General features: G+C 49.4%; 5 protein-coding genes across 5 annotated transcripts, besides 1 other annotated feature; 2 read left to right on the top strand and 3 right to left on the bottom strand.

Moving 5' to 3' along the window:
• Window positions 1-13,681: part of a sequence feature (contig 1.5 561..450355(-1)) that runs on past both edges of the window.
• ANIA_00163 (rho GDP-dissociation inhibitor) lies at window positions 1,154-2,281 on the top strand (the record flags this gene model as incomplete). Its single annotated transcript, XM_652675.2, has 4 exons — window positions 1,154-1,244; window positions 1,450-1,772; window positions 1,839-1,887; window positions 1,945-2,281. The coding sequence occupies 4 exons, from the start codon at window positions 1,154-1,156 to the stop codon at window positions 2,073-2,075; spliced, it is 594 nt and encodes a 197-aa protein (XP_657767.1). The 3' UTR covers window positions 2,076-2,281.
• ANIA_00164 (putative serine/threonine-protein kinase ppg1A) lies at window positions 2,295-3,295 on the bottom strand (the record flags this gene model as incomplete). Its single annotated transcript, XM_652676.2, has 2 exons — window positions 2,295-3,103; window positions 3,163-3,295. 2 exons carry the CDS (start codon window positions 3,293-3,295, stop codon window positions 2,391-2,393), a joined length of 846 nt encoding a protein of 281 aa, XP_657768.2. The 3' UTR covers window positions 2,295-2,390.
• ANIA_00165 (AP-3 complex subunit beta) lies at window positions 3,994-6,769 on the bottom strand. Its single transcript, XM_050611038.1, has 3 exons — window positions 6,662-6,769; window positions 6,427-6,584; window positions 3,994-6,374 (listed from the first exon to the last, which is right to left on the bottom strand). The coding sequence occupies exons 1-3, from the start codon at window positions 6,699-6,701 to the stop codon at window positions 4,047-4,049; spliced, it is 2,526 nt and encodes an 841-aa protein (XP_050469309.1). The 5' UTR covers window positions 6,702-6,769; the 3' UTR covers window positions 3,994-4,046.
• Window positions 7,610-9,219, bottom strand: nuf2 (kinetochore-associated Ndc80 complex subunit NUF2; the record flags this gene model as incomplete). Its single annotated transcript, XM_652678.2, has 4 exons — window positions 7,610-7,848; window positions 7,906-8,820; window positions 8,891-9,151; window positions 9,211-9,219. The coding sequence occupies 4 exons, from the start codon at window positions 9,217-9,219 to the stop codon at window positions 7,735-7,737; spliced, it is 1,299 nt and encodes a 432-aa protein (XP_657770.1). The 3' UTR covers window positions 7,610-7,734.
• On the top strand, window positions 9,556-10,904 carry ANIA_00167 (translation initiation factor eIF2B subunit alpha). Its single transcript, XM_652679.2, has 2 exons — window positions 9,556-9,670; window positions 9,718-10,904. The coding sequence occupies exons 1-2, from the start codon at window positions 9,624-9,626 to the stop codon at window positions 10,727-10,729; spliced, it is 1,059 nt and encodes a 352-aa protein (XP_657771.1). The 5' UTR covers window positions 9,556-9,623; the 3' UTR covers window positions 10,730-10,904.

Below are 13,681 nucleotides of genomic sequence, written 5' to 3'. Positions count from 1 at the left end.
TTGACGGCTGCGAAGAAGCTGATACATAGAATAGATGGCCCTGCATCCTGTTGTGAAGAAGGTGACTACTTTGATGCTCGAAGTAACCAAGGGGAATCTTATGGCCGGCTTAGTCTATAACTTTTCGCTCAGTGGAATGAGTACTGCGGTTACACTGCGTTGGAGCTAGGACGCCTCTTCAAGGCCAGTCAGGCGCCTTTAACCAACAGTACAACTTACAATCAGGATATCATTGGTACATACTCATCCAATAAGCCGAAGTCATCACATTATGAGAGTCACCGCAATTTCAAAGCGCTCAGGTAGATGCTTGGTTGTTACCGTGAAATGGGCCTTTGGACGTTATCAACCGTCATCCATATTCGAAACAAAGAGCTGAAGCTAGATTATTCCATAATGGTTCTCTTGCACAGCACGACCCTGCTTAATCATTCTTGAAATGTTACTGGCCTGCTCTAGTCATGGCGATTTTCCGAACTGCGGTTCTGGAGCTAATGATTTTTCAGTCCTGCCTGTGTTGTTGGCATATGACTTGGTCTAATTGATAGTGGGCAGCCTCATACTCAGATGAGAAAGGTACAGAATAGGTAGCCATTTGCCAGACCAATATAATTCTGGCAGTACAAAGGATTAATTAGGTACACCTAGAAGACACCATACCGCTTCACTTTATATCGCGTCACTGCATCATACCATAGTTATCCAATGGTCATTCAGTAACTAACAGAAGCAGTGAAATATGTTCCCAGATTATTCAGAATATGATTAGACTGCTGGGGAGAAATATACCTTCCACATACGGCGAGTAAGCAGCCGCAGAGTGACCGTTGGCGAATGGAGTGGGCGATCAGTCGATGCCCACGGAGGGACCTCACGCGCTAGTCTCGAACAGGAATCCCCTCATTTACCCACCGCTACATCAACAAAGCTCGGCCTCGAACAAGACATCTTCAGCCTCGAACATATTTTCTCTTTTCTTCTCGAGCCTCTAGCTTCTTATTTTCGATCTCTTCTTTCAAATACTAACTACCTGCTGAATCCAGACAGTACAATCCCAACTTACCAGTCCGCCATTCATCTTTAACTCTCTCCTTTCCACCCCCAATTGTCGGTCACCGCTACCCCGCCATATCAGTACACAAATCCTAGCACAATGGCCGAACATGACGACGAACTCATTGCCTCCAAGACTGAAGGCTTCAAGGTCGGAGAGAAGAAGACAATTGCTGAATACAATGAGCTCGGTATGTAAGCCCACTGCCGTCAATCGAAGCATTTCCTGAGGACTCCCGCAACTGCCTCGTGGGGTCCGGTTCACCCCTTACCTGCAACTACACTCTTTGACCACCCCACCTCGTTTATTGCTTATCTCACAAACCCACACCAAGAAACTAAAAGAATAAGAAAAGAAGTAAAATAAATCCCATTAACTAACGCCACTCTCACCAGACAAAAATGACGAATCCCTCAACCGTTGGAAGGCCTCCCTCGGCCTAAACACCGGCGAGCCCACCGGAGACCCCAACGACCCCCGAACATGTATCATCAAAACCCTAGCGCTTGAAGTTCAAGGCCGTCCGGATGTTGTTATCGATGTCTCTGCCCCGGGCGCGCTCGAGAAGCTGAAGGACAAGCCCTTCACTATCAAGGAGGGCGCCCACTTCCGCATTAAGGTGACCTTTGAGGTCCACCACGATGTTCTGAGCGGCCTCAAGTACCTCCAGGTTGTCAAGCGCAAGGGTATCCGGGTTAGCAAGGATCAGGAGATGCTTGTAAGTTTGGGAGAATAGCGAAGGCCATGTCAGGACAGGTTTATAGAATGTGCTAACTGGTATTAGGGAAGTTATGCGCCATGCACTACAGGAAAGCCAATTTACGAGAAGAAGTGTAAGTCTTTTCTTTCTCCTATGGAGCGCCTCCAATACTGACTCTTGCATCTTTCAGTCCAAGAAGAGGAGGCCCCCTCGGGGATGATGGCTCGCGGCCACTACAACGCGGAATCGAAGTTTATCGACGACGATGACAAAGTGCATCTCCACTTCCACTGGTCCTTCGACATTGCGAAGGACTGGTAAATCTTGACGGGATTTTTCTTGGCGATAGTACATACATATAACGAACAGCATATATTTTCCCTACCTATGAGCGTTAAAGTGTTAGTTCAGTTGTTTGGAAGACGTGTTTGGCACCTCTAGATGGAATCAGCATGGTGTCCGATTGGATGGGCCCAGCATCTTGACAGTTTTAAATACATGCGTCCCTTCGGTCTTCGTACAGACAAGATTATCTATAAGTGAAATGAATTTATCAACTCCAAAAGTGGCGCTCAAATGAAATAAGATGACAGTCAAAGGAAACATAAAGCGGCGAAATACGAATGAAAAAGGGTATCACAGAAAGTAGTCGATCACAGGACCCTGGCCATCCTTGCTCTGCTGCGTCTGCTGCTCACCCCGATGGATATCATTCTCAGGTGCTGCATCAAAGATATTGAAAAACCTCTCTCCAGTATCACTAACTTCGAGCACACTCGCAAGGTTTCCACACCGGTAGCAGTAATTCGGCGCGCTCCAAACCGTACTCAACCGATCATCATAAAGAACCTGGTACCCCTCCTGGCACAATTGATGAGCGCGCAGGATATGAGACATACTATTAACCTCGAGGAATTTCCGAACGACCTGCGCTCCAAAGGTATATCCCGCACCGCGCGGCGAGAGGGAAAACTCGTCGCGCTCCGTATCGGGGTCCGACCAAACAAGGTCAGCCATGGGTCCCTCGTGCGGGATCTCGCGGAAGCGGTCGATGATTTTGATCTGGTCTATTGAGTGAATGGAGGGGGAAAGGCCCCCGTGGACGCAAAAGATCTGGTCATTAATGACGACAGCGAGGGTGAGGAAGTCGAACATGTCGGTAAAGTAGTGCCAGACGTTGGCATTACCGTACTTGCGGGCGCACTCGGTGTAGAAACCGTAAGATTGGGTGACGCCGCGTGACTCGTGGTTCCCACGGATAAGGTGCACGCGCGACGGGTAACGAAGTTTGAGGCAGACGAGTAGAGAGATGGTCTCGACGCTGAAGAGGCCGCGGTCAACGTAGTCGCCTGTATAGTAAGACAGAACTGGTTAGAGAAGTCCGCATTCTAGGTATGCTGGAACGAACCAAGGAACAGGTAGTTCGTATTTGGGCAGAATCCGCCAATCTTAAAAATCTCAATCATGTCGAAAAATTGCCCGTGAATGTCTCCTACTACCGTAACGGGGGCCGCGATGTGAACCACATTGCTCTCCTTCATCAACAGTTCTTTCGCCTTGGCGCATATGGCTTCAATCACAGAGTCCGCCAGCAGCTCCTTTCTATACAGCCTCTCAATGCACTCGTCCAGGTCGATGCTAGCTATTGGAATGTCAGTAATGAGGAAACAGACAGCGGTCTGCGGCAGACGTACCTGGTAAACCAGGCATTGCGAATAATGAAATCTAATATAGAAGCCGAGAGAATGGTGGTACAGGACGATTACTAGAAGAGACACGCAAATATGCGGGCCACGAAGATATCGTCGAGCAATATGCAACGAGATATCAAGGATAAGCTCGCTGATATAGAGTCCTGAGAACGAGTGATATGTGGGTTGGCTGGAGAAGGGGTACGTCTGGCTTGAAACTTCCCGCAGTAGCTCTCATCATGACCAAGGGACTAGAGGAGCGGTGGGGTGAGTAAGCGCCGCGAACGGAACTCGTTTCATGCGTAGGAGAAGAGATGAAAGAGAAACACAGCTAGAAGAACAGCTAGAAGAACAGCACTCCTCACTGTTGGCCCAGTGGACGCTGCCTGAGATATGCCGATGTTTAGAGGCGAGAAGCCAGGGCCTGGATCGGACCTGCATCGCTTACTTGTTCTGCCGTCACATACCGCCCCGGCCCTATGCGGTAGAGGTTACCATAAACAGGTTACAGTACGTAGCCCAATCTTATATATTCGATAGTATATAGGACTTAGGTAGCCTGAAATTGAGCAAAATGCACCTTCGTCAAACGCCTAGCCTGCTATCTTAGAAGCTGTTGAGTTTGTCGGCGCTCTTCGGAGTCAGCGTCCTCTTCTTCTTCTTCTTCTTCTTCTTCTTCTTCCTCCTCTTCTTCCTCTTCCTCTTCCTCGTCCTCATCTCCTGCCTCAGAGTCTGTTTCGTATTCCGTTGAATACTCTTCATCTCCCTCCTCAGAATCTGTTACCTCTTCATACTCAGTCTCCTCGTCCGTTTCGGGCTCGGGTTCATCGAGCCACTGATCAAGGGTCTTGTTCTTTGCAGCAGGAGCGGCTACTCTCCCGCGAACCGCGTGCGCTCGGCTTGAGGCAGCTATGTTCGCTTCATGCTCCTTGAGAGCTCTGTCAAGCTGCTCACCTGCAGTAGTCGCCACCGTGGTAGTTTTATCGGCTTTAACATCCGACACGCGAAGGCTGGGGTCCGGCTCGTGGCCTGCTTCCACCCAGTCTGGTATATTTTCGTAACCCTGCAAACCGTGGATCCCAGCGTCGTTTCCCAGAACAAGCGTTGATGAGCCAATCAATAGGTCTTTCCTGGTTTCAGACGGGCTAGGAGCATGCGGAACCGGCTTTGGGGCAAGGAGAAGCAAATTCGCTATTTGAGTCGACGAGGGCGAAGAAAGAAGGGCCTTATATAGACGAGCACGGTCCCGGAGGTCGTAAGATGTGTCGTATCTGGCCAGAAGTAGTATATACCGCCAGAGAAGAGTCATTGTATCTTCTTCCCCAGGTGCTTCTTTTTTTTCCTCTAAACTATTCCTGTCGTGTTGTTTCTCGCCATCGGCATCTGCCCAATCGTTCCTCAGCTGGGTTTGATCCACCGGCTTCGATAGAGGCTCTTCTGAGTCAGACTCTTCCTTGACAGGATTGCGTAGAATATGGTGGAGATAAACTTTAGCTCCTAAGAGCAGGATCTGTTGCTTCACAGCCTCCGACTCTTCGGCGAAATTCTGTACCAAAACCCGTAAAACGTCAGGTGCAAAATTCCTCTCAGGTTCAAGTCCCGCGTATTCGCCAACCAACCATACAATGGTTGCCCTCGCGTCGGGATTTGTGGTCAGCCCGAGGTACTTCACCAACTGAATAACTGTCCGCTCATGCGAGCCCGGATCATGTTGAATGAGATGTCGGATAACAGTCAGTGATTCTGACACAAGAGTGTCATCAAGGCTTGTGATTTGGTTGAGTAGGATACGTAGACACTTATCAGCCGCATTAGGGTCACCTTGTGCACAACGTCCCAGGGCGCGTACGCTCTCCCGTACTAAGTCGGGATCAGCGCCCTGAGCAAAATGTTCGAGCTCGCTGATGATCAAGTTTTTAAAGTGATTACCGCAGTGGGGAAAGAGTATCGTAAGTGCTTCAAGCTTCAGACGCCAGATGTGAGGTGGGTCTGACGCGTGCACCAAGAAATGCGACACATATTTCGTAAACGGTTTCGGATATCGTAGAGCGACGACAACAATATTGTACAACGCTATGTGCTGCATGTCTTGGGGGCTTCGAAGCAAAGCGACCAAAGGACCAACGGCAGCACCAAGATATTCCGTCGGAGCAAGGTAAAAGTAACATCGAACGACAGCGACGATAACTGCGGCATTACGACTCTGCAAAAGTAGCCTGCAAGATCGTAAAAAGAGCTCAAGATCTGGGTCCAGAACTGGGACATCATACGTTTCCCCCTCGCCCTCGTTAGCTTCCCCATCGTCATCGTCATAGAATCCTTTTGACTTAGTGGGATTCTTCTGCACTTTTCGTGTCTTCAGAGGGAAGCATTTCCGAGCGTAGAAAGTCAGAAGACGCAAAGTCGCCAATTGGCCCCATTCATCCATGTCCACGAGTTTCTTGACTAAGCTCCGGTAATGCTTATGGATCAAATCGATCCTATCCGGGCAAACCTCAAGAAACGCAGCAACCGCAGGACCAGCAACAAAATACTGGGTATCGCCCAGAAGTGTTTCGATGTACCCAATCAGTTGCGGCTGGGTGCTGGGATCCAGCCTATAGCACTTCGGGATAGCAAGGGCGGCTGCTTTCCGGACGTGCGGACTCATGTCACCGCAGCCACGTTTAATGGCCAACGACACGATCTGGTTAATGACCGGCACCCTAATGCTAGCCATCGTGCGGAGCGCCATAGCCCGGGCCTGAGGATTTTGGTCCGTGAGCGATTTCTGGATTGCATTGATAGACAAGAGAGCGAGGTCGGGTTCCGCCTCCGCATGATGAACAAGATATATGTAGACCAACTTCTTGACTTCGAGGTTCGCGCTGGCGACGTTTTTCACAACGGCGGAAAAGAATGGGACGGAGGGTTCAGAGCGGTACATGAGCTGTGGCAGGTCAGCGGCGCTAGAATGCTGGCGAAGGCCTTTGGTTTCGTACAGAGATAATGCGTCGCAGGCCGTCCAAAACATCGCGGTCACTGCGCGAGTCGAGAAGCTTTTTTATATGAGCGACGCTGAGGTCGCGGGATGACGTGCCAATTCCCGTCCCTCGAGAGATGGCAGCGGACTGAGCTGCTTCCAGGGTGAGCTCTCGAGCTGTTTACATGCAACGTCAGTCGCCATCCTGAATGGCTTTGGCAGGAATTGCAGAAGCGTTTATGTGAAGAGCATACCTGTTTCCAGCATCGAAGAGATCCTGGAGATCGTCTCCATTTTTATTCTCAGCCCTTCCGCAGGCACAAGGCGTACAACACGGTGGGTTCGCAACTGTTAGGCTGGGGATGCGGGGAGTTGGCGGAAGAAGGCCGCGGGCAGATGACGAAAACCTGCGCTTCTCTCGCTTCATTTCTCCGGAGCCTTGCATCACCCTAACCTGGCGTGAACTTCGATTTGCAACGATAACACCGAGAAGACAAAAAAAAAATGCTGAACGATAATGTGACGATACCACAGAAACAGACTTTTTAGTCAGACATCTTTATTCATGGAGCCCGTCCGGCGTGTAGTCGATGCTCAATGGGTCACCGATTTCCTGCAATACGTCCTCCATCACGACCGCTTTGGCATACTGGCCATCTGCATGTCACGAGAAGCATTTCTTGAGCAATTGCTAGCTACTATCAATCTTCACTCCGCGGCGCCTGCTAGCCATGAATTGATGAGCAAAACTCTCGGTTTGCTCTCCACGTCCCGCAATGTCAGGACAGTATTTTGCCCTACTTTGGAGCATCTTAGAGCTTACCTCTCTGCCGGTCTCGATGGACAGCTGCTGGCTACTGAGCGGGGGGGGAAGCAACGGCCGTTTTTGGCGATCTTAAACCCTTTGGCTCTACATAGATTCACCAGGGAGTTTTCCGCTCAAGGATTATCAAGGACATTTGCCAGCGCAGTGGAAGTCTCGTCTAAGGCAAATATGGATCTCTTGCTTTGCGAATGCCGGGATGCCCTTGATCCGACCAATATGGAAACTGACGATGTGGTGTGGCACACGGATGTAAGGCTCCTGAGCAACTCACTACGTTCTGGGACAGAAGGAGATTACTGGACCGAACAAACGGTGCCTGTCAAAAGAGTCTTGCAACGATGGTTTCGGTTTACAAATCAAGCAAATGAAACAGCTATATCATGACTTCGTTAAAAATGGGAGTTGCAAATTCAAAAACGCCAGAAAGAAACGCGACAAGAACATCCGGGTATCCTCAACCTGCCACTGAACTCCGACGAGAACAACGAAAAAATCCATTTCTTACAAACTCTTCTCCATCTCCGTGATGTATAACTTGATATGGGACTCTAGCTTGAGGTATTCGTCGTGCGCGCTCTGTATTTCGGTTTCGATGCTCTCTTTCAAGTCGGCCATCTGTGCACCAATAAGTTACTATTGAATGGAAACCCAACAAGAACACACTGGTATTACCTTTTTCTCAGTTTGCTCAATCCTGATTCTCCTTCGCTCCATGTCGCGTTGCTTTTCTGTTCGCTCTTCTCGGAGTTTTATCTGCACCTCACGAAGCTCTTCCATCCGCTTTTGAGCCACTTGCGCCTTCTCATGAGCGGTGTTACGTAGAGCTTCGATTCTCTCGTTCCACCGGGCTAACTGCCGCTGCAGTAACTTCTCTGTTTGTTCGACTTCCCTTACATTGTTACCTCTCTCAGAGATGGCCTCCTTGTTTCTCGAAGCTCGAGACTCTTCGTCCTCTTCTTTTTGCAGCTCAACAGCGATATCCTCGAGCAATTTGATGCATGCTTGGACATCGTTGCTGACAACAGTGAACGTGTCCGAGGAGGTTTGCAACGCTCGGGCGCGTTTTTCCATGGCATCGATCTGGTTCTTCTCCCGTAGAAGACTTTCCGACAATTCTGTGAGGCTTGACTGGAGGCTTGCCGGACTTTCCATCACGTATGGCCGCAACTTCTCAACCTCTTGACGAGTTCTTACTGTTCTCTCCATCTTTTCCTTCAGTAGGTTCTGTTGTCGCGCCTTTTCGGCTTTGACTCGTTCCAGAGTCTCCGCCACTTTCTCCTGAGTTCGACCTAACTCTCGAAGGCGAGACTTGAGTTCATCATTCCTCCTCACTTTTTCCTTAACCTCAGCCTCGTTTGCTTTGAGGACCCGGCGCATTTCCTCAAGTCGTTGCTCCATCTCCTGATTCTCGGTGTACAGTGTTTCAATTCGTTGCTTCGTCTTTTCAGTTTTGTTGAAATGTTCGTCAATAACAGCTGTTTGAGACTCGCGAAATCTAACAAAGTTAATGAGGTAAGAAAATATCTTTACAAGGCGATCGTGCGTAGGTTTCGTCAGGTCGGTAAACGTAAAGTCATTCACACCGCACTGTAAAAACAGCCTTTAGCATATTGTTCGTTGTTGATACTCGCGTCGCATGGATAATAAGCACGCATACCTCCGCCATTAGTCTTCTCATATTGACAAAGAATCCCATCAGGTTTCGCGTATCTGTAGGGACAATATCCGGAAAGTCCCCGCATATATCGTCAGCGGCTGCGCGCATTGCAGGCTCAACGGTTTCTCGAGTGGTATTCATGAGGAGCTCCGCAAACCACTCCAGCACCATTTGAACCTGCTGAGGGTTGGGCTTGATTAGGTCGGCGGCAGTGAATGGTATGCCGATGTCATTGATACAGCCTGCGATCTCTTTGTCGGGCTATTTATCGGTTAGTCCATAGAGCCGAGGGAAGCCATGATGGAATCTTATGTACGTACCAGGCGCATCAGGGCGTCATTCTCATCTTCCTTCTTGCGACTACCCCGGCCATGCTGCTGGGAGCTATGGAATTGTTGGCTTATGCGATGATTGTAAGCCATCGTGTCATGTAGTTCCCCGTATCGATTCTTAGCCCCAATACGAGAAGAGGGGATAAAGGGAAAGTGGTTACGCTGCGAAGAAACTGCAGGTTTGTTTACACAGGTGATGCTTGCACGGCAACTGACCAAAGCGGACTAGCAACTTTCTGGAGGGGCTGCGTTGCAAACATTGCAAATTCTCCGCGATGCCCTTTTTTGATGACTCTTCCAAGCCTCAAGTTACAGTATCTTCCACAAGACAGTGTCGATTCTAACCGAGCCGGAAAAAGACTATCTTGATCGGTTAAGCTAATAAGCTCCCGTTAAGCACAATGACAGCGACAGACTCCCAGATAACCAAACCCTCCGAGCCCTTCGAGTAAGTGCTTTGGTTCATACTCTGCCCTCTGATGCTGATGTTGTTAGTATTGTCGCTACATACAATGACTTGCTTCGGTCTGATCCCGACCTGACGATGCCAATCGCTGCTATCGAAGCCTTAGTTCTCCTCCTCACACATTCTCCTTCATCGACGATATCAGAAACACTTGACCTCCTAGAGAAGTCTACCACACATTTGAAGAAGTCCATCCCTAACCCCATCGGTCTTTCCGCCGGAACCGATCTTTTCCAACGCTACTTAATCACAACTCTTCAAAGGCCAGGCCAGCTGGGGCCTGCAGGAGATTTCAATGCGATTCGAGCACACCTCCTTTCCAACAGTCGGTTGTTCATTCGACGTGCCAAGGAGAGCCGAGATAAGATTGCTGGTTTTGGGAGGGGCTTTGTCCGCGATGGAAGCACCGTATTGACAAACGGAGGGTCTAGAGTCGTCGCCTCGCTGTTACAGCAAGCCGCAGATGAAAAGGGGGGCCCTTCTGCAGTGCGATTCAACGTGATATACGTCCTTTCGTCGCCAAAGGGAGACATTGAGAACCCCACGGCTGAGCCAGAGGGAATGGAGACGGTACGTGCGCTTCGGGCAAAGGGCGTCCCTGTTGCTACGATCCCGGAGTCTGCTGTGGCATATTCACTCGGCAAGGCAGATGTGGTTATTGTTGGTGCGGAGGGTGTTGTGGAAAATGGCGGCATAGTATCGCGAATGGGCACTTACCAAATTGGACTCCTTGCAAAAGCCATGGGGAAGCCATTCTACGTTGTGGCGGAGAGCCACAAGTTCGTCCGTGTTTACCCGCTTGGGCAATATGACCTGCCCATCGAACAGCACGTTATCGACTTCAAGACGCAAGAAGAAGTTGACAACGCTAAGCAACAACGAGAGCCTGCAGACGCGTCGAAATCCTCTGGTCTGAACACAGAATTCGATGCCGGATCTGTGGATTTCACACCACCCCATTTAATTTCTGCATTGATCACGGACAGCGGCGTCCTAACACCAAGCGCTGTCAGTGAAGAATTGATCAAGATATGGTTCTAAGTCCCTGGATGCACATATCGATAGTATAGGCTGTTGCGGGCGCTGATTAGATGGTATACAACCTACCGATATTCCGGGCTACAGTGTATCCTATCCCATCTCAGGCTTTTCGCACGGACCGGCCCAAAGCAGCTCGCCTACTTCCTGTCGAATGTTCTCAGTCGACATGTAAAGTAGCTCAGCATCGTCACGCTCTGCCGAAGGTCGTCCTGCACTGTATCAGCTGAGACTTTCTCGGGCACATATGGCCTGTCCCCGCACTTCGAAGCCACCAACAACCGCCGTACGAGGCTTCTTGGTGAATGGCGAGCGTCAGCATTCCACAATGTATGAGCTACAAATTATACATTGAGAACATATCCCGCCTGGACAAACCATATAGGGAACAATTTATGAAAATCAAAAATCGCATAACCCTAGAGATCATCCAAAGCTGCAGGACATCGTAATGAGCTCGTGACTGAACCATTCTCATTTACATGCCGTATATGTCTGCTCATCGCACCAGATCTATTCGCAAATATTTTGTCTTATTCAGGCCAGTCGTATCCAAGCAACCGCTTGCAGTCGTTAATCGTAAACATCGTAGAACCCTTTGCATGATTACTTTCATTCGTGATGAGATCCAGCTCTCGAGGCCGAACATAACCGGAAAACATTCGGTCTTCAGAGAATAGCGAAGCACGCTGGCCACCGATCACAAGACAGCTTTCCGAGGGTTACCGGCTTCGCGGATTCCTAATCCGAGAACATCATCATATTCATTGTTTTCCTTGGCGTTTCTCGTCTCATTCGTTCCGGTATCAATTCCCAAATGTCAATTCGCAAGTTGCTTGAGAAGCATAGTCTGAGCATCTAGTAGTTGCGCCTGCATTGAAGCAAATGCATAGAGGAGGAGGTAGCCAAATGCGACGAAGATCCAGAGGGCTGCCATTTTTAACCGTGGTCGGTTTATGCAATATATATGTATGTATGTATATATGATGATCGATGGGATGCTTTACGGTGATGTCAACCGTACGGAGCAGAAGAGCAGTGTATACGCTTAACGACCAAGCGGGGAGGATTGGGCATTATAAGGGCATGGAGGCGAAGGTATTAGTACAGGCCCAACAGACGAATCACCCGCGGGTACGGGCCTGGTTTCCTTTAGTCAGGGAGCAGACAAGAATCTTGGTATGTCGAAATCCATAAAAGAAAAGTGTACTATTAACCTCCCTGCATGCACGGGCTTCTTCTACCAGGAAGAAACGGAGTCAAATGGAGTCTGACCGACGAACATAAACCACTGAGTCTTCGGACCTATACGACTTTGGATAAAGATCTCGTGCAAGCCTCTTCAGCCCAATGACCGTGGCGCTTATTCTTGGGGACCTTAGGATCAAAATGTTGTCACGCGCCAGTTACAGAAATGCTCCCGTTGGGCTTGCTGAGTGGCAACCCGAATGATCACCGGGCCTGGCCCATTGACTTACATTATTGAAGTCTATCAACTAATAAGACTTTTAGCATGCGGCGAATTCCGGCTTCAAATCAGATTTTGGCGGGGGAAGTCGGGCTCGTTCAGGCCCAGAGGTGGAAGGTTAGACTTGTCTCAGCTTAACCATCCAGCGGTGTATCTGTAAGATAGACCCAACGGCTTTATCAGATAGGTGTCGCCGTGAATTCTAGAATGCTTAGGCTATGTTTCTATCTGTTTAATTTTGACTTTTCTCGCTTGTCATCAAGTCTAAAAGTCCTTACAAAGCTTCATGAGTTCGATTACACGTGATGTTGTTAGTTGACAGTCCTCCATATTGAGGATGCGGATGAACTCGGATCTCACTCGATTTCCTGGGGTAATTTTATGCTATACCAACATCGCGATACCAACCGACTAGAGGTTACTCCAGGGCCGGATCTCACGGAGCCGCTACCAAGTCTCGTTAGAATCTTGCCTCATCCTGGGTCCGACGGAGTAGCAATACACGCAAGCCATCCATATCGAAAAACCCCGCTCGGTCTCGGCCCTGGCCCTCATTCTCTCCACCAACCTCCGTATCGAGTCTGTCGACTACTGCCGGAATTCTTTGTCCTGACCTCCAACTTCCGCCCGTGTTGAATCAGAAAATAAACGCCTCGGGCTCGGAATTAGAACCCTGGCATCTCTCAAGCCACTAGCGATCCAGGCCCCAGGCTAACTCCTTACTTGCTTGAATTTCATTCTAGACGATGGGTGCAGACTCGCTGATAGCCCTGCGATCCGAGGCGGACCAAGCCGATATTTATGTTGACTCTCAAAATCAAAGACATTACCCCAATGGGACAGAAAAGCACGCCGACAATCGCGAGCCCTGGTCAATAAAGAGGCTCTTAAGCCGTCGACTAAGCGGGAGGCGATATCGTGTTCTCGAACGAGAACCAAACAGACTCCGGAAGCGTTGCTCGACTTCGGCCCAATAGTGTACATTGCGGTGCACGAAATCAATCTCAACCCGTCCAAGAAACGTTCGGTCAATGTACCTCCACGTATCTGTACCCTGTACGATCGTCAGTGTCTAACTACCCTCGAACGCCGACTAGGGCGTTTCTAAATCAGATACCGCCACGTGTGGAAGTACCCACGCCGGCGCTGGAGTGACACCGCAAGTTCATGCTTTTTGGACTGGACTCTCCAATTCTATTGTTGTCAACAAGACTGAGACGGAGACCCTTTTATGTCAGCATTTACGGTTGTCCTGGATGTCGCGGCTGTCTCGGGTTATCAGTTCCATGGCCGATCTCCTTCACCTGCATACTCTGAATGATGCAGAAATCTTACGTTCGTCGTGTTGAACAGCAGTTCAAATCTTATTACGACTCCTCGGACTCCGTTTAAACCGACCGTGGACAATGATACCAAAATAATGTCTATTGGCTCGATTAGATAAATTGCCTATAAGGACCAGTGTTGATACCGGCATTCAAGTCCAA

Source organism: Aspergillus nidulans, chromosome VIII (assembly GCF_000011425.1).
Source record: "Aspergillus nidulans FGSC A4 chromosome VIII".
NCBI classification, from domain to species: domain Eukaryota; kingdom Fungi; phylum Ascomycota; class Eurotiomycetes; order Eurotiales; family Aspergillaceae; genus Aspergillus; species Aspergillus nidulans.
Note: the sequence above shows the minus strand (reverse complement) of the source record. Positions and strands in the feature narration are given on the sequence as shown.